Genomic DNA, 24,334 nt, shown 5'->3' with positions numbered 1-24,334 from the left:
CTACAGAGCCACCATGGTTTTATTTTGTTACCTGCAGAAGTATAGGGGCAACATATAAATCTTGCCTACACTGTTTTGGCCGACAAAGTAATAGCTATAAGCTAGTAGGTTGCGTGTAATATATCCTGGTACATGTAGGTACGGCAGGCACGACTCTGTGAGCAAGACAACTCAGCTTTCTCAGTATATAAAGTACGCAGTGAGGATTGGCTGCATTTATCATCAACACTGCCTGGACATCCACCAGGATATGGGTCTCCACCAACATAGTCAACTGAGCTGGAAAAATCTTATGATGAGAGCAGCTTTAAACCCATATGTGTAAAATAAACTCTGATAAACCCGCAATGAAGAAAGAAAAAGAATGAAGTACTACATACAACAGGGTCCTCGTCACCGTCATCAGAAAAGAACCAGTCGTATTGCTGGATAAGGTTCTCAACTATCTTGCACTGGTCCGGCATGTGATTGACCATGTTGGCCATGTTGTCCTCAGAGGTTCTGACCAGCGTCGGACCAAACACAATCGCCAGGTTACGAGGCTCCATCTAAACAGATGAGGTTGGGACAAATCAGGTTTAATGAAATAATCCTCAAAGGGAAACTGGATTTACGAGGGATTATAGGGTGTTACCTAATAACATTAACACTGACAGATCCTGTTAACTGCCATACCTTGTTCTTTTCACAGTTGTCAGAAACCTTCTTGAGGTGAGCGCAAAGGAATTTCAGAGTTTCAAAGTGGTGATCAGGTAATTCTTGTATCTGCAAGGATCGACAAATAAGGGACAGAGTTGTGGGATTAATGGTGTGCCTAAATGTTACGCTGTTCAAGTGAATGCTTCTCATATTAAATGTTTCCACTCACCAGCCTCTTGAGCTCCTTTAATCTCTCCACTGAGTCTTCTATTCTGTTGGCTTCAATAAAATCAGCATACTTTTCTGTGAATGGAGAGGGAAAACCTTTAGATAGCGATCACACAGAACAATCCAACGTTTCTTCAGCTTGTGTTTGCAGTTTCTTGGTTATGACTTGCTGTGCATTTACAAGATCTCACCATTTGTAAACATAGGTTCTGGAAGTTTTCGGAAAAAGGACTTAAGTAAACTACTGATGACGTTGAGGTCCCGCCATTTCTGCAGAGAAGTGAGAGATCGAGAGAGTGTTAAGTGAAAGCTTACAGTACAAATCTGTCACTGCTAAAAGAAGCTGTCAATAAAGTGGCACACTGTATTGTGCAACCCGACTGTCAGTCACTCACGTCTTCCTGGATGTCGATGTCAGTCATGCCTTTGCTGTTGAGCTCCTCCTGCATGCTGGAGATGGCAGCGTTGTTTCCAGGCACTCTGTAGATTCCTGTGTACTCCAGCCCCCTCTCCTCCACCACCTTACAGCACACCTCCACAATCAGAGGAACAAACTGCATAACACACAATAAAAAGACATTCAATATGACATGAATCTCAACATTTTACAAAAACCTACAAACTGTGTGGATGGGCAAAGATGTGATGTGCATGCACTTAGGAGCCATAAACATCAGTGTCTCCAACAGCCAGCCAAAGAGAGAATTAGCGACCGCTTTGGCTGACAGGTTGATGCTATATCAATACATCATCTGAATGCTATACTACAGGGGGATTTTCTCTTGAATACATGAATCCAGTGACCACTTCATGTGTTCCCCCACAGTGCAGCATGGCTATTACTGCGGTGGGAAGTTGCAGTGTCTTCTGCTGCCTGCCGACAGTGACAGCAGCAAGGGTTGTAGATTTTCCACAAAATAGCCTTTTAAGTCTTGTGTGTGATTCATCCTGGCTTAATATGAGCATTGGAAATCTAGCTTGTCGCTAGGCTAATTTATACAATGTAAAATGCCATAGGCTTGTGCTAATAATGTTAGCATCTTATATTTGTTTGGAAACTGTGTTTAGTATAAGACAGTTTTGTGTCAGTGAACCTTGTGAGTTGTAATGGAGCTGAATTTTGTAACGTCACCTTTATTAAATGTTGCTGTTGTCCCTGGCTTCATATGAGTAGAGAGTAGTCGGCAAGTCGCTAGGCTAATTTATAATATGTAAAATTCCATAGGCTTGTGCTATTAACGTTAGCATGTTGGATTTCTGGAGAAAATGTGTCCAGCAAAAGAAAAGTGTTTGTCTGTGAATGCTGCGAGTTATAGTGAAGCTGATTTGTGTACTTGTGTTTGAAACTGTCGCTGTTAAGCCATGTTTAATGTGTGTTTAATGTGTGTTTTGAATCAACTACACTTTACAGCACTTCACAGAAACCACCGCTGCCAACCAGCATTTTTGAGGTGTAACTGCAGAGCGACACAGACATTGCTGCACAAGCATAAATGCTCAGAACGGCGTTTTCATTTCTTAGGACAACTTTTTACGCTCTGTATTTCCCGGGATTGGTCTACACATAAAGAGAGATTAAGACTCACTCTGTTAGTCTGTGCAGGTGGACAGTCATCAAGCCGCACCCCGAAAGTGACCCCAGCTGGAGTCTTCTTTTCAAAGGGCTTCCTCATGATCCCTGCGATGCCAATTTTCCAAGCAGCTCTGTCCCGTGGTGGACTGGAGTCATCTGACAAACACAAATATATGCACATATATTAGCCATCTGAGATAAGAAATGCCCTCTGAGCGCACTAAAAAGAGCTGATGTCTTTACCTCTCAGCGCCCTGCGGTCCTCTCCTGTTTTGGGCGAATGAGGGCTGTGGACCTTGCCGTCTGCTTTACCTCCCAGGAAGGCCTGTTTGATACTGAGGGACTGGCGGGAGGTTTTGGGGGAGGGTTCAGACCTGCTGCTGGATGTACTGATCCAGGCAAACAGCAAAAAAAATACAGAAATATTAACAATAGGTTGGCATGGAATTAAAATGTATATGTCAAGTGCTGTGGTTGAGCCCCAGGGGGCAATGTGGAGTCCTGCATACCTCATCATGTTGTATTCTTTGATCTTTCTACTGATGAGGTCCTGACTTGTTACAGCAGCATTCTGCAACAACAGCAGAAATATATTACGACAGTCAATAAATGAAGTTAAACCTTAAATATTTCTTCTATATTAAATGCAGGTTACTTTAGATTTAGGCCTTCAAAATCAGAGATGCATGAATGCAAATCTCTACAAATTTCCATTACAACATCAGCAAATCTAAAATGTTTATTGGGTGGGAATCAGGAAATAGCCACTCATTTGACAGAGTGGTCGATTAACTGACTGGGACACAACCCAAAGATAAAATTAAAACTGAAGGTAAACCGTAGACAGGCCAATAACTGTGCAAATGACGCCTGTTTGCCTTGTGAGCCAGCTATCTTCTATAAGAGAGGATATAAAATACTAAAAGTATGACAGAGAAATGGAATTTCAAAGGCTAATAATTATATGATTGGGATCAGTGTTGGGCACCATTGCATTTAAGTAATAATACTATTCCCAATACCTAGTGGTGTAAGAAATTACTACTAACACAATTTGAGTAATAATATCACAGATACCCCCAAAACAAAGTAACTCATTACACCCTTACTGATTTGAAATCCAACAATCAATCATCCCCGGATGATTGCAGCAAGTTAGCTTGGATGATGCAAATGCTTACATTTAACAGCTGGAAATATTTCGATTACACTGATTTTTTGAGAGGAATGATGACAAAAATATTGTTGTTCGTGGTAGTAGTAGTAGTAAGACTCTTTCCACTGCGAAAAACACAACCTAAAACCTCCAGAAACACCAACTGTGACCGATGATATGACCGAGCTACAACAATGTCAAGCTCGTAAAAATACACCCCAATAAAGGCAAGTCCTCCTCGGCCACGAGGATGGCTGATGTGGCCCTACACTGGCTTAACAACCAAAACTGGATTTTAATCGTGGACAGCAGGCTACAAGCGCCAAAGAGCTAACAAAGCTTGTGGCTCGATATGTGGTAGATGAAACATCCTTCCTTCACGACTGCCCGGCCACAGGCAACAGAATTATTCGCAAGCTATCCAGCCTTAGCTGCTTCACTGGAGATTATCCTGACGTTCACAGAGATACACGTGCAAAGTCTGAATTTTGAGGAGAGAGGATGCAATTGCAAATGTTGTGGGTGGGTATCAGAAAAGTAATATAATAAGTAGTGTCCCAAATTACTGCTGGCAGGGAGTAACAAGTAATAATATTACTTATCGAAAGTGTATTGAGTAACAAATACATTTTATGAAAAACGACCCCAACACTGACTGGACGAGAGAAATCCTTCCAAGAGCATTTAATTTAAATATTCCACAGTCTGACTGGATTTAACGTTTGATCAGTGGCAAAAGCGGTCTCTGCTGATAATAGGGGCAGCCTTATTATAGAAAGTACCACAATATATATACTACATTCTCCCTATTTTTTACAAAACATGTCCAATCCTGGCTAATCACTTCCTGCCATACCTCCATCTCGGATATCAGTATGAATTCTTGCCAGGACATATCATTTTTAAAATCATTTAATGAGGTCTTGATGAAAGGCAGCTTACTGATTGTCTCAGTCTAAACTTTTGCTCTCACACCCAAAGAAGTTTTTGTGTTCTACCCAGGTAGAACGAGTTTCTACTGACACCTTATTTTAGCTTTTGTTGGGTGTTTTTTAAATAATAGCTGTAATCCTCCTCTTCTCACTGACGCCATTATTGTATTTTATTCAAAGACAGACTTCAGTTCACTTTGTTGTTAGCCTGATGGGTGTGCCTGTCATTTCCTTCAAATCTACAGTGAAGTCTGGCTGCTTGTGTTTCCTGTAACAGCGAACAGCACGCCACAAACGCTATGCTCTGTCCTGATGACATTTCACTCGGTAGATTGATGATGTCCCTGTCCCCTCCTGACAGATGTGTTTAAATTTCTCCAGACCTCCATCATCTCGCTACAACACACCTCTTCATCTGGGTTACTGTTTTCCTGAATGACTCTGATCCAGGACAGCATGTCGTCCCTCCCTTCTGCCTGGAACAAATACTCGCAGTCTGAGGTGGTGAGTCGCAGCACATTCTTGCGTCTCGTGTCGCTGTAGGAGATGTCAATCAGACAGGCCTTGATGCTGATTCGCAGTGGGTCCTCGTCACATGGCATCGAAGCATGAGACAGAGCGTCCTTCTTGTCTTTGAAGAGGGTTAGGTTGTGATCTTGTAAAACAGCATACATCGGCTTCCATGATTTCATTCCTCCACCAACACGCTACAGAGACGGGTAGAGAAGAGACAGAGAGAAATACTTACACATCAAAACATCAGTGCTATATGTATGGTTGTTAAATGAAGGCATGAGTGTACAGGCTTACCTTATTTTTATCTGTATTGAGTTGCCTAAAATTGAGCAGCCCTTCTTTGGAAGAATCAGCAAAGACGTCTGAAGAAGAATCCCTTCGAGATCCAGAATCACCAGAAGATTTATGTCCGTCCAGAGCCTGCAAGTGTGAATTATTTTTTCTAGCATTATTAGCGAATAGTAGAGTTTGACATGAAACATGGGGAGAGTGAGAGGGGAAGACGACATGCAACAAGATCTCTAGGCAATCAAACTAGGGATGTCACAGTTACATGGTCACTGGGATATCCCAAAATCTAGAACATTTGTGACTGAAAATGCTAACTAAGGAAGCCAGTGAAAAAATTGAGAGAGCATCAAAGCCTGTCTGACAAAAAAAAACACATCAAATAAAACTGTCAACACATCACACATCATGTCAAGGTGATTAAAGGGCTATTTTAAATTCATGAGACTCGTAGGATGTGTTATAAACAAAAGCAAATTGGCAATAGCTGTTACCATGTACACACATGCATACACGCTTTAATGCATTCACACAGACACACAATGTCACTTGTCACTAGTACAATAATGCCTCCCAATGACAACCTATTCATGAGGTATTAAAGGGGACATGTCAACATAGTGTCTGCTTGTGATTATGTGCTTGTCTGTCTATCTGTGTGTGTCCAACATTTGGTCATGTTACTTGAATCCATTTAGAAGCGATATGCCTATTTGTTAGAGCCACTCCCACTGCCCTCCTTTTGCCAAGTGGCATGAAAAGTCTGTCAGCTGCCCTTTGGCTCATGACTAATCTTTCCACAAAATGTTGAGCAAGTCCATGAATCCATCTGGAAGTTATGTGCCTTTTTGTGTTCCCCACCCACCTTTAAACCAATTGGCATGAACACAAATACACACCTTCACAAACAAACAAATTTCAGCCTCCTGGGCCAAAGACTGGGGCTACAAAACAGAGGGAAATTTTGTGGACCGACCACCTGACCAACCATCCGACTGACGACAAGCAAAGATACAGAGCTGCTGGTTGCAGCTATGAGAAGAACTAAATGCATTGAGCAACAAGTGCCATAATATGACTCATGTAACAGTAAGGTTCATCCATGTTGACATTTGTAAAAATTAAACAATAAAATTAAGAACTGTCAGTTCAGTGCTGGAGGTTTTTTACCTATTATGTTACAGTATTCAATCGACATTCATATGCAAAATAATGTTGTGAATAATCCCATAGTTCCTTACCTTTCTCAGAACCCTGAAACTGGGCATGTTTTTCATGGAAGATCTCCTAAAGAAGTGGAAGAATAACAGAGAAACGCAGATTTGAAGTCAGAGACTAGGTTGGACAGATCAATAATCCAATACAAATAAGAAAAACAGAAGCCATGACCTCATCCTAAGATGCTCTCACCTTCTGCCCTCCTCCTGGTAGTTATCCAGACCCTCATCGTAGGATTTGGACCGCTCGGTTTTGCTGGCTGTATCAGACTCCTGTAAAGCACTTCTAAGGGACTCTGTACAGTGATAAACAAATAGGAAATTATGTTATTTATTATTTATAAACCAAGTTATGAGTTGTAGTAAGGGCCGTGGCTGAAGTCTAAACAAATGTGAAAGGTTGAGGTGACTCATCTCTATTTACTGAGCACGGAAGGTGGAAGTGCCTAAATAAATGAATTTAAAGAGTAACTTACACCCAAAAATAAAAATCGCAAATAGCTAAAACTAAAAATACTGGTTGATAAGTTGAATGAAAGAAAATTGATTCTTTTTTTATTTATGTAACTTCATGAAAACTGAAATCTCAATGATTTGTTCTTTCCAAATCCATTCTGTAAAGCCAAACCTTGACTGCTGTAACAATCACCCATCCAACCCAATGCTGTTTACCTTGGTCATGTGACAGCTGACGACGAATGGGAGGGCATGGTGAGCCCGGACTGGAGGGACCTGTAGTTATGGATGGTGCAACAGATATCACAGCGGAGGGTGGAATAGGAGCGGCCTCCCGGTCAACACTGGGGCTGGTTGGCTCGTCTGTGATGACAATAAAAAATGGAGTGTGAGCAAAGAGATGAAAAATACACATATTTAACTAAATTGATTTCTCCTTTATATTTCCCCAATATGTCTCTGACTGGAAGAATGCGGGCCTGCTGAATATTTAGCTTTAACATCTGTGTATCAAAGACAGCTTCATTAATTATCATCTGTGGAGCTCAGAAAAAAAATTAAACACAGTCTTTCTGTGACTCCCATGGTTTACATGCCACACCACAGCTGAGAGTCTGAACAGATCATCTCCTGACATGTTTCTTGAGGGAAAAGGAAGATCTTAACACTTGAGTACCGCCCACTCCTGGCACTTCAAGCCTGAAACAGCTCAGAGTACAAAGCTGCTCTCTGCAGCCGAGGGGCTTTTGGAGCTAAATTTAAAAGCAACTGTCCTAGTTCCAGCCTGTACCCAACTTTGAAACGGGGCAAAGGAAAAAGGATGTCACCATCACCCCAACAAGGTCTGTAAGGCCACCTTCCTTACTAAGGTTTAGTTCAGTTTTTTGCCAGAAAGGAAGTGATGAAAAAAACAAACATGGCACAGACTGTGCAGGAGAGGTAAAAAACCCAAAGGGCTTATAGTAAAACCTCCCCTCTGAGATCTGCAATTTATCCTATAGAGAAGGAATAGTATTCCAAAGTGATGGTCCTCTGTATGTTACGGCACATTGTCCAAGAGTTGTCTAACATTATTTAAGAGAAACGACTCTTTCAAGTCTTTCACTTTTGTCTACTCTCTCCAAAATATATGATGACCAATCTCTTCTACTATACTCCGCATACATCAAAGTCCATAACAAACCCAAAGGACCTAAACTCAAATACCTGCAGTGAACTTTTGCATACGAGGCACAAATGCAGCAAAAAGAACAGAACAACTCAGGTCTCTGGAGTTTTAATGCTCACTCTCCTGACAGGCCATACACCAGGCAGCTTGCTATCACAACACCCAAAGGGTTCTGCCTCGGGTTGGGTATTGAACTTGGTACTTTTAAGGGTACCTACCGAATTACAACTGCTCTACCAACTACCAATTTGTATTCAATAAATCTGCACCTAATATCTGTACCTAAGAACGTGCCTGGGTGAGAATGCCTGGTTCAGAGAGGAGGCGGAGGCACTGCAAAGTGCCCCAAAGCCAGGAAGTCGGCCACAGAGCTCAGTGAGCTTCCCAGAAAAATGAAACTATTGCTGCAGTGCTGATAGCTTCGGCCTATTTTATTTTTCGATCAATTTTAGAAATAGCCAAATATCACTGCTGAGTGTGATTGCGTTTTTAAATTACGTCCTTACCCCACATATTTGTCAGTTGTGTCCAAACAGAGACTGAGAGAGCAGACACACACACATACAAACACAGATACACACATGCAGACAGACAGACAGAGATTTAGCTCTGTGTGATGAGAATAGAGCAGAGGAGCAGAATCAGTTGCTGACTGCAGCTGGTTCAAATATTACATTTTTCTTATTATAAAAAGAGTTAAACACCGAAAAACGGTGGCACTGAATATCAGTGCCAAATTCCAGGTACCAGCATCAGCAGTTTCAAATGTGAATGGTACCCAACCGTACTTCTGTCGCAGGCCCAGACTGTTCATCAGCAACATCATTAAACGTTTTCCTTCAGAGAGACTCAGCTACTACAAGAGGTGTCAAAAAGCGTATCCAAAATTAGACTGCACAGCACGATAATGATTAAAAAATTAACAAGCAAAAGCCAAAGTCCAGGTATGCTGCAAAATAGACTGAAAAATACCAGCCCTTACCGTCTAAACCTGAGAAAATAAAATATATGACCTGTCTGTAGATTAGCTAAATAGAATGATGGACTGGGCTATTGACCAAATTACCTCACAAGACGAAGGCCTGGACCAGTGGGCTTTCAAACAGGCTATTGATGAAGGCCCAGCAGCTTACACAATCAAGGCACTGTTCTCCTGAGCCGGGGCACCAGGCCCAGAATGGTGGTGTTGCGGCATCATCACTGTCACTGCCTGCTTTGTCTGCACCTGCACCTGGCCTGTCAGGCCTCCTTAACAACCAACATTACATGGACCACTGAAGGAACGACACAAACACTGTTGGTAAGCCACAAGTGTAGTGACCTCAATGATAACTCTGTAGACATTCCCTGAGCCCAACCCCTATCTGGATAGAAGGGGTGGACAAAATATTAAAAAACACCTCTTAGTATAATGCTGTACGATTCAGCAGCACCACAAACTACAAAGTTAAATCAGTTGAATCTTCATGCAGGTACACACACCTCTGTTGTACTAGACTGTGTTACTTCAAGATGGTGTTCCTAATAAACTGGCAACTGAGTGTAGATTATTAAAAGCCTACAATTAACTGAAGGGAACAGACTGAACAGATTTAAGTAACAACCACTTTTCAAGTAAAATTTGTTTAGCTACATTGTTGGATTTATTTTGCACTGAACTTCTTTCAAAGGCCCAGTTTTAACTTAGAAACTAACTCTTCTCCCATGGGTCAACCCAAAACCTCCCAAAACTGTTGCTGCCTTTGACCTAGTTCCTCCACACAGTATACCTGCAAAGTACAAACTGTTTCCTTTAAGTCCTTCCAAAACATAAGTAGATCAGCCATCAGAGACAATATACTAAAATTAAAACCACCAAGAGTATGCTGACTTGAGTCTTTCAATTTAAAATCTGTCTGAAGTTTCGTTTTACTCCGAGGTTCACTGAAGAACCAGCCTAATTATACAGAAGAATTGAAACAAATACAGCAATAATTAACTTCAAATGAACACTGGTAGACAGACAGATGGATAGACAGACACCCAGACAAGCATAATACATACAATATATAAAGACACAGATGGACAGACACAAACAGAGAGACAAACTAATACATTTTCAGTCTGACAGAAGACTTTAAAAAGGTCCTCCATCTGCACACTCAGTCTTGCCTCCAGCAATGTAACTATAGCTACACTCTCATCAAGGCACACCAATAAACATGCAGAGAGTTCCCATCAATTATGTATTTTTTTCTCACTGCTGAACTGATTACAACTGATTCTCTTAAACAAGACTAACCACACTGAAAATTTTGGCTGTAAAATTCAGACTAGATTTAGAAATGTGTTTGGTGCTACTGCCAAACCCTGATACAAAGCAGCGAAAAAACAAAACAGTCTGATAACCTCAATAAAAACACTTTTGTTGTCTGCTTTTCAAAGCGCTGATGATAACTATTTAATCATCAGGAAATGCATTATGGGACTACTGGACCGTAATGCAATCCATCCTGAAGAGAGAGACTCCAAGAAAACAGTATATTGAGAGGAGAAATTCAATATATTCCAAAAGGCTTAAGTCATCCTTCACTCCGCCCCAGTTAAGCCGAATATCCCACAAAACCTCTCTGAATGCCACAAACCCTGATTAATAACATCTTACCACGAAGATTAATTTAGTTGTGAACATCTCCCCAGCGCTGTATATACACACACACCAATAACACGCTGAATCAGATTAACAGTGAAACCATAGTGGTCCACAGGCTCCACGGTCAGTTTTCAATCCATTTATTTTCTGTTAGTGTCTGTGGTGGAAGCCCTTTAACTAGCTACAGTATCAGCACTGCCAGCCTGCCTCATGTAACTTACTACTGCCTGCTGCCGTTGCCATGACAACACTGGGCGGCAAAGCTTACAACTGATTATTCTCTTACCGATGAATGGAATGGAATCCAGAGACTCATCCAGGTTGCTGGAGCAGGAGGTGTGACACTGTTCCCCAAGGCGGCGGATGCGGATCTCTCGACGTGCATCGTTGGGAAGCCAGCATGCCGCCACATCTGCTGTGGAATCTGGTCCATCGTCGTTTACCGCCAGGATGTAGGAGTGCTGCCGCAGAGGGCTGGGGTTCTTTCCAGATGGGGGTTTCTCCCTAAGAATGACCCCAGTGTCTGTGGGGCTTCGCCCATTCACCTGACTCTGTGAGTCTGGCTGCGGTGGTTTAAGGATGCTAGGCCTCTGAGGCATCTGTTTCGGGGTGGAGCATGAAGAAGACCTTTGTCCTACCAATGCTGCATCTTTGCTTGGCTCAATAGTCTGCATGGTTTCAGCCCGGACCCTGGTCTGGCCTTGTCTGGTAGTGTGGGCTGCATGGTTTCCTTTGACAGCAACTCTTTGGTCAACAAGAGAATGTTCAGCACTTGTGCTCTTTCCAAAATGTGAGTGTCTGTCTAAGAGCATGGGTGAGGAGCGGGTCTGAAGAGAATCTGGTGCTTTAGAGTAGAGAGAAGGGTTCGGTGCCCCTCTCATGCCACCACTGTATCCAGCGGAGGGCCTGTAGAGCATGGCATGTCTGGGGACAGACTGCCTGCTGGGCCTCGTACCTTGGTCTGCCCTTCCGTACCCTCCTCTCCTCTCAGCGGGCCGAGCCAGCTCCGTAGTGTCAACATAGTCCGTAGAGTGTGACCGGGCTTTGTGCATTAGGCCATCTTGGGACACACTTCTAGGAGGCCAGTTCCTGGTATGGCCCATTCTCTCTGCACTGGTCATGCGGTCCTGCGAAACACTGCGTGGGGCAATCTTAAAATGAGGTGGAGGTCCTTGGTATGACCGTTCATGGGAGGTACTCCTCCGCCGTACCCCCTTATGGCCCCAATCTCCACGAGGAATGTGATGAGGAGCAACAAAGGTGGTCTGATTGGAACCTCGTAAATTGTCCAGCCTCTCCTGGATAGTCCGACTAGCATGGGAATGGATTCCTTTATTGTCGATGTACTCCCTGTACGTTTGGTAAGTACGCCAATCAATGTTTTGATTGTTGCCTGGGTAGTGAGGTGCCTGACCTCCGTATGGAGCCATTCCTGGACCGCTGGGATAGACATCAGCCTTTCGAGGGTGGGGATACTGGGCCAGGGACCCAGGCCTCCCCCTGACAAAGACAGGGTCCATGTAATCTATCCTATGTGCTGGACCCATGCGCCCCATTTGGGCTGCATCGGGAGGAACCACCACAGTCCTCACACTGTCGTTGCGCATGCACACTGCCATCTGGGTTTTTGGATATGATTGAGGAGGAGGAGGAGGAGGAGGAGGAGGAGACGGGGGCACTGTGATCTCCTTGCGGTACCCATGGTCAGGAGGTGCTGTTGGCCCTCGGCAGACCTGCGCTGCTGAGTCTGTCGCCTGGGCCATGCCCGTAGGCTTACAGTCTACTCTGGGGTAGCATACTGGGGGTGGCTCAGGAATGTGACAGGCATTTCCACTGTAGCTGCTGCGGCCACGGAGGTAGGCATCCTGGGAGTAGGCCTGGAGACAGAGCAACAAAGCAGTGTTACAATAGATACAGCTGCATTTCAAAGTGTGTGTAATATTCAACAGTGTGCTACGAGATGCTTACAGAGAAGTCAAGCGTGATATTACAAATGCTTCTGGATGCATGTGTGTGGGCAGTGCATGTTGCAGTATGAGTGAGCGGAGGCGTTAGCAGTTCAGGGGTGTCAGTGGTCTTCATCTGCTCCTTATTTAGAGTTCTCATGGTAATGTTCACTGCTCCGGATGATAGTACACCACATAAGCCAAACTAGAAAATGTTTTCCACTAACAGACAGATATGGTGCTTCAAACAAAATTTTTAATGGTACAGCAGTCCCTCATTTATTCCTGCCTGTATTCTCAAGATAACGATTTCTTGCTGCCCAAGAACTGCAATTTTAAATATGAAGAAAAAAATGTTAATCTATGGAAGACATCAATATCTACTATAACTACGAACACCATCAAATAAATGTGAAATGGTGTTTATTTGCATTGAATCAATATTAAGCCCGCACTGTGTCATTTTTAGCAAAGATTGTGTAACAATCAATACACGTTAGATAAGGATTTAGGTAGCTAACACTCGACATATTTGAACAAACATGATAATATAAAAATCTACAGTAAAAAATGACACAGATGGTGACAGGCAACCAGTGTCTTCATTTTCCCACCTCAGACTGACGGACTACAACCTCAGACAGACAGGAGGTCGCCAATCCCTCACAGGAAAGTGCTATATTTAGCCTGCCTGATTATCATCCACAGTTTGAAAACCTACACTATTTCACTGCAGATACTCATAAATTCATTTTCCATAAATACACAATTAAAGCTTTCAAAGGACTCGTTAGCCTCACTACCTGCTACTCGCAACATATCGCACACACAACAACCCAAAAGATGTGTAAAGGTATGAGGACTTTGATCCTGCTACCTGGTGACGAATTACAATCTTACATAAAGCTGTGTGTGCCACAACAATCAGTACCAGCCTCTGTTCCTCCCTCTGTAAGCATGAGTGTGCAAGAGAGTTCAGAGGTCACTGGCCTTTATCACACTAATGACATCTGGCATGGAGGATGAAGGAGGGGCGAGGCTTCGCTGAGATGCCAGCTGGATGCCACTCCAGTGCTCAATCTAACAGGTACTGCAGGCACAGTGCATCGGCCATTTCTACGGTCTACACATTTGAATCACCAACACACAGCTGACCGTTCAACAGTCAACCACAGCAGCTGAACGGCAATAACGTAAGACCTGAAGACCACATCCTGTAATGACAACGCTGACATGCATGACATGCAAAATGAGACAAGCACAACATGTCAACGTCAAGTGGGTGCCCAGTCTGCTGTTTGCTTACCAGATTAGTAGTTTCCAGAGAAAAAGGCTGCCGTTACAGCATGTGAAAACGAGAGTGTGAAGAAATCAAGGGAGGTAGGGTGGAAGAGAAAAAGATGCCAGCAGAGCAAAATGCACACATTATAAAAAACAGCCCCAGCAATGACTGGGCTTGACATGCTAAAAATATACTAGAGCTGCAGCAGCAGTACAGAGGGATGAAGAAGCAGAGATGGAGCAGGGGTTTCCACGTTACGACCTGCCTGTGTCAGTCTGTCCTGGGTAAGGTGGCAGGAGCAGAAGCTCGCCTCTCATGCTGCTGTTAAGTCTCCATGGTTCTATCCATCTTCAGCCAGAATATTACGCTAACTGAACAAGGTGCCTCCAGTCTATGTCTCTCTCTCCCACCCTCCCTCTGCTATTGCTCACATGACAGAAGCAGCAGCTGCTGATTATACATTCAGCTGTGATGGTACAGCTCCCCCCTCCCACTCTTTCCTCCTCTCTCCCTTTCCCTTAGCATCAACCTGTTCTAAACACAGGGCAGTCAGCTGATATTATCTCCTGGTTTCAGCTCATCATTCATGCTGTTCCCTCTGTGTTTTTTCCCTGCTCAATATTTCCTCTGCTTCCCTGGCGTTCAGTTCCCTCCCTTTTCTGCACCCTGAATGTACACTCTCTCTGTCTTTTTGCTAAGCAACTGCTGCCTGTCTCCAAGCAGTAAGTGTGTGCTGCCTCCTACAGTGTAATGTCATCCTGCTAGCATCTCCGATAATCCTCTTGTTCTTATGGACAGCCCTCATCAGTTTGCCTGCCTACATTAATAAATATTTTTTTTTGTGTGTGGCTGCCGGCCATTTATGATGCAATACTGTGGCCAGTGTTTTCACAACACACGTGTAAGATACAGTCGTCTGTGTAATGGTTACAGAGGAAAAGATGGCAAGAGAGAGGGAGGACCTAACAGGGAAGAGGGGTGGAGTAACAGTCAATTGGATATCAGAGAGGGAAAAAATATAACTAATAATAGATGTAAGAGGAGGGTTAAGTGGATCTGAGCAGTATTTTTTTCTGTGACACACACGGTTTAATGTTTAATCTTTATTGACTTATGATGGAGTGTTAAATCTAAATAATATATCGCACTGGCATCACGTTCTAAATGTTTCAGATACATTTTTGGGAGGGTGTGGTGCTTAAAGAGAGAGATGACTGGTTGTTACAACAAAACATATTGACATTGCAATACTGGATGCTTTTCTCCTAAATGATTAATTGATCTTTATCTATCAAGTTAATTATGAGGATTCATTCTGGACATGAAGGATGCACAAGGGAAAATTTCAGCTAACAACTATGCTCTTTCATTATATAATTCATACAGGCTGTCAGATAACAATAGACCCTTGGGAGAAGATTCCAGCGCATCCTGACAAAGCACTTAATGTTATTTGCTATAGATATGGAGCAGATGAGTGCACCTTCGCTTCGCCCTGAATATGCAGAATGCATAGCTGCTGCTGCCAACAGCTGCCTGCAGCATGCATAAAAGGTTAATGATGAGATCTTAAGTGTACACAGGTATGAGGGCTTATCTCTGCACTGGAAATATTTGTGGGTCATGCAAACCGCATTTGAAATTGAAACTGTCTTGGCAAAGCTTGGTTAGGACAAAAAAAGACAGAGACATTATGGGAAGCCTATTTGGATTTAAGACATCAAAAACTGTGCCGATGGCTCCGCTGCACTAACAAATTTGACTAAAAAATATATGCGTGAGAACCACACGAGAATCTCTGCCCTGAAATTGAACATTGCTGCAATTATGCAGCTAAGTTACCACCACCCAATAATGTAAGCTAGCTTTAGTTAAAAAAATATTCAATTAATAATTTCCTGTACTGAAGACTCAACTTCAGTTCACATCTTCATATCCCCAAGGATCTCAGTCTTTGGTATTTAGACACATTTGACAATAAGCTTCCAGCTAAAATGTTTTATTCTTTGTTATGAAACATTTGTTTTTTCTGATGAATAATCTGTAGCCTTCAGTTTAATAATCAAACATTTAGTGTTTTATGTGCACATCTTCAGTGGGGTTGTGCCATATCATATCGTTAACGATAATACTGGTACAATTTTTAATATGATAAACAAAACCACATCGTATCTTTATATTTGTGGACATAAATCTGTCTTCTTATTACCTTAATGCTATATCGTAAGCAACTGGACTTGCTATTTTTTCCAAGAGGCGTCTTCAATTCTATTCATTTCTATAACTGAAGAAGCCTCTTGGATGAGAGTTGAAACGTCTTCAAGAAACTCAAGCAAGTCCAGTTGCTTACCATATATCACTTAAAGGGGAACTAATGTTTTTTTCAACCTGGGCCCTATTTTCTGATCTACTTTTGTCTAAACAAGTGATAGGATGTTCAATATTTGACATTTCTCCAGTACGAAGCCAGGGCTGACCTGCCTGCAGCCCATGAGTGCATGCTATATCAAATAATAGGACACTCAGACAGCGTCAAACAACATCAAAATATGTTCACTAAAAGTGCTTTTTTTCACACAGATAGGCTTGGATTGTTAGTATAATTATCTGACAACATAACGGAAAGGAGAAATGAATGTCTGTGTTTACCTTTAGCTGGATTCGGACATGTTCCTCTGCCTGTTGCAATTTTAGTATATGTGCTACCGAAGTAACACTGCTCCCTCTCTCTGTCCTTGTCCGCTCTTCAGTTTCAATGAGCTCTGCATCCGTGTACTCTGTGTTCAAATAAATACGGTCCATCCAGATCCAGTTGGTCAAAATTGGATAAAAATTCATGTTTGTTGTGGAAAGTCAAAACACTCACTCAGAGAGTGAAAGTCTGGCTCTGAAATCTCACCTCTCACCAGATTTGAGTTGTTGCGGGAAATTATCACTGGAATGGCCTTACAAACGCAAGGAGTTACTCTGTTGGAGTAGTCGAGGCTGAATTTTTACCCGATTTTGACCAACTGGATCTGGATGAGTCATTTGAATTTGATGACCGCCCGTATTTATTTGAACACGGAGTACACGGATGTACACGGATGTAGAGCTCATTGAAACTGAAGAGCAGACGAGAACAGAGAGAGGGAGCAGCAACAGGCAGAGGAACATGTCCGAATCCAGCTAAAGGTAAACACAGACGTTCATTTCTCCTTTCTGTTATGTTGTCGGATAATTATACTAACAACATGCACTTTTAGTAGACGTATTTTGACGTTGTTTGACGCTGTCTGAGTGCCCTATTATTTAATATAGCGTGTGCTCACGGGCTGCAGGCAGGTCAGCCCTGGCTTCGTACTGGAGAAATGTCAAATATTGAACATCCTATCACTCATTTAGACAAAAGTAGATTGGAAAATAGGGCCCGGGATGAAAAAAAAACATTAGTTCCCCTTTAAGATTACTCGGACCTGGATGACTGAGAATCTTCACCAAATGTCTTACCGTTACGCACAGCAACAACAAGCATGGCTGAAAGCAAAATTTCTACCTGCTCTATGGTGGAGGAGTTAAGTTCCAAAAAGGGGAGCGCCTTCTGTAGTGTGCAACCAGTGGCACCGTTAGGTTGGGCTTCCCTAATGTTTTAAGAACAGCCCTGGACTTTTTAAACCATTTTAGCGACTTGCTGCTTGGAGTGAACTCAGTTAGTGGCTCCTCTGGCAGCAGCACAGCAGGTCTCCCGTTTGTCTTCATTGTGTGCACGCGGGAGAACAGTACGATTATGGGGATCGGCATCACCAGATCATTTTGTCGCAAGACTTTGTGAAGCTCGACAAAAAACTTAATGTATGTGAATGTGTGACACCAAAGTAGTAGCTAAATCGCCTGCATTTGGCAACTGCTTAGATGTATAATTTGTGATTTATTTTGTTTGTTGTACTATTCATATTTCATTCATAGAATCTGAACCTCACTCTGAGTTATTATTTTTTTAAAACTAAAGAGCAGACAGATAATTTTTGTTTAGCTTTTACTGAATATTTGAAGGCAAACTATTAAGTTTATGCTGACATATAAAATTACAACATGTAATTTGCTGCAATAGTATGTTTTTGAAATGAATATTCCTTTAGCATTTTTTTCATGTCACCAAGAATATCATACCCTGAAAGACTGTGATATTATTTTAGGGCCATATCACCCCACCCATTTTCAGCTACTTTTAAACTTCATGGAAGTTTAGTGTCATTGCCACTTCTCTAAAACTATCTATTCTGATGTCTGACAAACAGCAGCTGCATTAGCCAATGTCAAAGCTGTCAAAGAGATCTCAGTCATAATGGAAAGACCATGTCACTACACAGTCACGTAATGATTACACAAACATTAGTTACAAGACGAAAATAAATCTGTGTTTCACTTCATTTCCTGGTTGGTTTTCTGTTTCATTAGAATTCATTTACTTATGTTGCTTCTTTTGATAGTACTTCATCTGCAACAGTTAACAAACCACTAAGGTTGCCATATGTAGTTCAATGTGTGCGGCAGTGATCCATATTGTCTAAGTATGTTGAGGACCTGAGCAGCCAGAGCAATGAGCATAAAAACTTTTCTACAACTCAGCTGTTTAATGTAGGTCTGTACTGTGTGGAACAGACTGAAGACAATTTGTTTTAGCTCAATAAACTTTTACCTTTGTGCATTTAAGAAGCCAAAATATCATCCATACGGATATAGCTGTCTATATAATTCCATGACAATATGTCTGCATATGTGTTTTACATAATGCTTGCTCTACCAATTCAATTAGGCCATTTCGACAGTAGTGTTAGCAGCGGTTTGAGGACAGGAAGGCCGCTCTGGCCTGATTAGGAGGCCTAGATAGAAAACTCTGATGGGATATGCGGGCTGCCTGCATCTCATGACTTCTGTCCCAACATGAACTTTCTAAACTAGAGCAGCTCTGTGAGATCAGGTATAATGGAAAATATTGTGGTACTTTATAAACAGTTAGCAATTTCTGTTTTAAAAACTGAATTTACTTTCAAAACTGTTTTTGTTTTAATAGAGTGGTACATATGAGATGAACCCCATTTGGAAAATAGGACTGAGAAACTTACCAGTTGCAGTATATCCTCATCTTTTGGCATCACACAAAGTTCAAGGAAGTCACCACTGTTGGTGGACAAGAAGAGATTTAATACAGAGAAAATACACAGACTGACCACAATCATCCAAACGAATTTATACTGAACCTCACCTGTCTTGGATCAAGGATATAACCTCACAATAGGCTTTCCCGATGATGCTTGCTCCATTCACCTTTACCAGTCGATCACCTAATAAGGGCAAGAAAACAGCAGTAATGACATCAGTAATGGAGAGGGGTAGTAAAACACTGTAAGCTTTTTGTCTTGTGATGTTGAAGTGTACAGTAACTATGCCGAAGGTTCCCAGTATCGACTAGAACATAAACTCACTGGGATGTCTACCTAATAAAGAAGCATTTCCCAAAACTACAGGGCATGGCTAGTGTTTTGCTTCACAGCATGAATACTGTCAGGCCACTACTGAAAACTGCACTGTTTGCGTTTTTTTCCATTCTGCTTGCAACACTCTACGTCAGTACAATAACTTAGAGGAAGTAGAGGTTCTTGTAATTGCATGACTTCTGAGAACTTAACGTCCCAATCAATCTCAAATATGCTTTTATGAAGGAAACAAGACTGTTTTATGATTGGTTATTACCTGTGCAAAGCCCAGCTCCGTGAGCAGGGCCACCTTCCTTGACTTGTTTCACGAAAATAGTGTCCATGGGTTCCAGCCTATTCCGTTGCCTCCCTGATGAAAAGACACAGGTCAGTACACATTATACAAGTATAAAATACAAAACATTAAAGCATCTAAATTGTAAAATAAACAAAAAATAAAGAGCAGCACTAATAAACATTATAGACATGTCTACACTTTTGGGGTTTTACACTACAAAGGAAGAAAGGGAATTAAAACTCTTATGGTAAAAGAAGCACTATACTGAAGGCTGAACCTTAATTGTGGAAAAACAACAACTACAAAGCCTACCAATGAGTGCCTGACTGAGCAGTAAATTGTTCATGACATTTAGGTGAGAAGAGAGAATGGTTGTGTACGAGAATGAGAGAGAAACTGGGAGGTTTGTCACGAGATCTGGAGACATGTGAATCACCATTATGACAGCAGAACAGACTGTGTTGTAGCCAATGCTTGCCCGTATTACAACAGTTCTGAATAGGCGTGATCATTAATTGCTTCAGAGAAGAACAAAAAAAAATCTCAATGGGGGAAATGGCGTGGTTTTAGGGAGGTGGATAAAAGCAGCTAAAGAGAGGAAACCTGTTTGCTCATGCTGCTCCTGTCTCCTAGCAGCTGCATGGCTGCAGAAAAAAAATGAAGGAAAGAAAAGAAAGAAAGAGGGGGTGAGAGAAAGGGAGACTGAGAGAAGGTAGAGTGACAGTGTGCTCAGCTGCACAACTCCCACTCTTTCCTTATAAACTGAGAAATAGCTCCGAGCACAGCCAAAGAGTGGCTAAAATCTTTCACCAGTAGTTAACATTCTGTTAGTGAGTCAGCCCACGATGGCTCACAATCTACAGGGGATGAGAAGGCCAGCAGGAAAACAGGCGTGATAGTTCAGAAAAATGTACCAAAAGTTCTGACTTGATCAGCATAAACATCCTCAGTGTCAGCCAGCACATTCATTTGTGAGACACACACACTTCTGGCCCTGTGACAGACACAATATGAGCAGATACTATTTAATGTTTTGTGTTTAAGCCATTAGAAAGGGGGACACGGGCAATCAGGTGGCTTTATATTCCTCATATGTTAATTAATCGTTTGTACTCAGCAGTAATCTATAAGCCTTTGAAAACCTCACACAGACACACTTGTGCCTCCATTTTTCTCTCTTTCACACACGAGATTACTCATGCAGAATCACATCCTGGGGACTCACATTATGTAATACTGCAACAGGAGTCCCATACAACTACAGCTGCAAGACATGCTCCCTCTGGTGGCATACCAGAGAACTGCATCACTACCTCCACAATGGAGCTGTTCATACATACACACGAGCCACCGTAAATATTTAAATGTACGGTGGAAGCAGCTCCGTGTTTTTGCCTTTGCCACCTTCAAGAACATGACATAATATATAGAGACAGAAAATATATGGACTAATATTCAACTTATCAAATAGTTAACTGTACAATGTGTGCACAATTGGTCTTTCTTTTTACAGTACTCACAATCCATTCAACTAGTTTTATCTTAGTACTTCAACACTGAACAATAAAAACATCTGATTCTTTATACCCTGCAGCACCACCCTGCCACATGTGCCATACATGAGCTCATCACCTAATTAGTGCTGCTACCAACTAAGGGAAATGCCTTTTGTTTGCCATATCACTCAAAGTTCCACAGAATCAATCTCGATTTTATCTGTTGACAATAAATGTTGGGTGTTCCTCTGAAACCAGAGTAAACCCTGCCCAAGCAAATGAAAACATTGCCAGGTTTCATTTGCACTATTTTAATCAGTTGGCGGATTGCCTGAAAAGCTATCTAAGACTATTTAAGAAAAAAAAATGCAGAATGATTTGTGAGTAAAAATTCAATTTAAATAAGCAAACACTCAAGAAACCCTTCATGAAACTAGCTCCCCATTTCAAAATGAACACTAACAACAATGAGCACTTCCATTAGGTTAAAGACAGACTTTCTTAATGTGAGAGAGTGAGGAGTTGACAAGAGAACATTCAATCAGAGGTGAACCCAAACTTGACCCCAGAGCTGTAACAGAAGAGCTTTGTCTTTAGAAGCAGGAGACTCTAATACAATAGGGGAATTGATGGTGATGCTGCGCTCTGGGGGGACGACAGCAGCACACTCATAACTCTGATGCAATGTTTTTATTCATAAATCAATGTTTTGGCACATACTGCCTTCTTCTGAATAAAACCACAGTTCATTTAAATGGCCAGTTGTGTCAGAGGATGAGCAACACAATGACATCATTAATCTTTGCAGCAAAGCAAAGGTCAAAGCAAGAGGCCTAAATTTTGTCCCCATGGCTTGGACTGTAGATTGTAAATTGTTTGGTGGATACGTGAAATTTTCCACAAACTAAGGTCTGATATCAAACAAAATCAGAGTGTTTTGCCCATTAACAACCCCCAAAAGAAGTAAGTCTGAACATACACAGGACAAGATATAGGCATGACTGGATTTTGAGGACTGTGTTGTTGATGTCTTGACAAATTGTTAATCAATATTGGGCCACATTTCAAGACTGGTTTTGACTTTTTGGCAAACAAACACCTACTGTTTCTTGTTTTCAACACCCTACTATGAATTTATATCAATACCAAAGTGCCACCTGGATGCGTCTAGGTGTTGCTGTTGACTCTTTAACCTCTTCAGCCATCATATGATTTAGATAATGTAAATATTGTCGGGCTTTTGGCTTCCAAAGTAAGCTAGGCTTCTCCATCTGGATGTGCGTAGGTGTAAATCACTGGTAACACTTTACTTGAAGGTATCTACATAAGAGTGACATGACACTGTCATAACTATGACATGACACTGTCATGAACTTGTCATTAACATTATCTACATGTCATAAACATTTATGACTGCTGTCACTAAGTGTCATTCAGTTTTTGTAATGACAAGTTGACATTGTTTGGGTTGTCTTGATTATGACAACTTGACATTAATCAAAGTGACATTACCAGAAGATGTCTTTGTCATAACAACTTGACATTAACAAGAAATGCACCTCTTTTTGTGTTAATGACAAGTTGACATAATGATTGCTACAAAGACATCTTCTGGTAATGTCATCCTGGTTAATGTCAAGTTGTCATTATAAGGACATCCCAAACTAATTTAATGTCAACTTGTCATGACAAAGACAACTTCTGGTAATGTCACTTTGATTAATGTCAAGTTGTCATAATCAAGACAACCCAAACAATGTCAACTTGTCATTACAAAAACTGAATGACACTTAATGACAGCAGTCATAAACGTTTATGACATGTACATAATGTTTATGACAACTTCATGACAGTGTCACGTCACCCTTATGTAGATACCTTCAAGTGAAGTGCTACCAAATCACTTCACACGACAAGGACTCTTCGGTTTCTGCACAGCCATTTATATCAGTGAAGGCAACTCTGCTGGGTTACGGTTTCTAGCTCGGGCACAGAACAGCAAGCTAGCGCTGTCCATGCAAGAGCCGTGAGCACCGTTCAACCTTTACTAACTGACTCCTGTCTTCATATGTAATCTTGTCATGTCAGCTAATCAATCAAAATGTTACATCTAGCAACAAGGAAAACATCTGTAAGGGAAGAGAGGGGGCACAAATATAACTATTGTGAAGTGTCAAACACTTGAGGTACCCCTTGAACTGGTAAGTAACCCATACAGACATGGACCTAAACCCTAGATCTTTTAAGTGTTTCAACTGCAGACAGTCCTCTTAAATGTAGGCAGGGTTGTTAATAGCCGCGTTACTGCCTCTACACGGTTAATACATAGGAATGTCTGCAACTCATTGATCGTGCATGGAACCGGGTTGCACGCCCACATTTTCAGAACAAACAAAGAACAGACTGGAGTGTTTACAGTCTCCGTCACAATCGATGGGATATTTAAAAATAGCGGGTTGCTGCACTGAATCCTTGTAGAGCAAGAGTGACAACTCTCTCTTGACCAATAAATATCCTGCAGCGTTTCTAGCTTCACCTTTTGCTATAGGATCAGTGTGCTAGGTACCTCAGCAGAGGGATGACAAAGAAACAGGACGGAATGGGACAATGCTATAGATACCATCCACAACCTCTGACAATACAAACACAAAAATAACCGTTCTAATGTGTAACAAACTGAACTGAACCAGACTGCTTGGTGAAAATGAGGCTTTTGTTACCCTTGATATACTAGTCATTACATGTCCCACATGATAGTGGTTTTGCCTTCAATAGAGCCCTCTCTGAAAACCCAGCCCTCTAATTCTACAGTCCATATATGTCTTTTTCTTAAGATAAATACACTCAAAAATGATCTTTATTTGCAAAAAAGAGTGTGCATTAATGGACTTAAATATGGCTTTTTTATATGGCTGCCTCTATGCATGCTACTTTAAATTCTAAAAGTTGTCAATCTTGTATATAAAGAATTTCCAGGAGGTATATTAATGGTTCCTTTGTGCTTTTTCATAGTAAGAAGCGTCTGGATGTCAACTTAAGTTCGGTGGAGGA

At 41.7% G+C, this 24,334-nt stretch overlaps 1 protein-coding gene across 5 annotated transcripts in view; it reads right to left on the bottom strand.

Annotated features, from left to right (window-relative positions):
- Positions 1–24,334, bottom strand: part of arhgap21b (Rho GTPase activating protein 21b) — a 46,452-nt gene that overhangs the window by 9,244 nt on the left and 12,874 nt on the right. For 2 of the 5 annotated variants that reach the window (XM_033636773.2, XM_033636774.2), the window contains exons 4-20: positions 19,767–19,859; positions 19,279–19,357; positions 19,139–19,193; positions 11,092–12,682; positions 7,222–7,368; positions 6,743–6,845; positions 6,574–6,619; positions 5,339–5,464; positions 4,936–5,235; positions 2,950–3,011; positions 2,684–2,829; positions 2,454–2,596; positions 1,263–1,421; positions 1,059–1,137; positions 869–942; positions 676–765; positions 381–548 (exon numbers count right to left, since the gene is read on the bottom strand). In XM_033636773.2, the coding sequence (XP_033492664.2) occupies positions 381–548; positions 676–765; positions 869–942; positions 1,059–1,137; positions 1,263–1,421; positions 2,454–2,596; positions 2,684–2,829; positions 2,950–3,011; positions 4,936–5,235; positions 5,339–5,464; positions 6,574–6,619; positions 6,743–6,845; positions 7,222–7,368; positions 11,092–12,682; positions 19,139–19,193; positions 19,279–19,357; positions 19,767–19,859 (3,461 nt within the window). Of the gene's footprint in view, positions 1–380; positions 549–675; positions 766–868; positions 943–1,058; positions 1,138–1,262; positions 1,422–2,453; positions 2,597–2,683; positions 2,830–2,949; positions 3,012–4,935; positions 5,236–5,338; positions 5,465–6,573; positions 6,620–6,742; positions 6,846–7,221; positions 7,369–11,091; positions 12,683–14,057; positions 14,670–19,138; positions 19,194–19,278; positions 19,358–19,766; positions 19,860–20,099; positions 20,149–24,334 lie in introns of those variants that run through there. The other 3 variants (XM_033636775.2, XM_078173357.1, XM_078173356.1) reach the window with 2 other exon arrangements.

Source organism: Epinephelus lanceolatus, chromosome 12, assembly GCF_041903045.1.
Source record: "Epinephelus lanceolatus isolate andai-2023 chromosome 12, ASM4190304v1, whole genome shotgun sequence".
Lineage (NCBI taxonomy): Eukaryota > Metazoa > Chordata > Actinopteri > Perciformes > Serranidae > Epinephelus > Epinephelus lanceolatus.
This window is presented reverse-complemented; position numbering and strand designations above follow the sequence as displayed.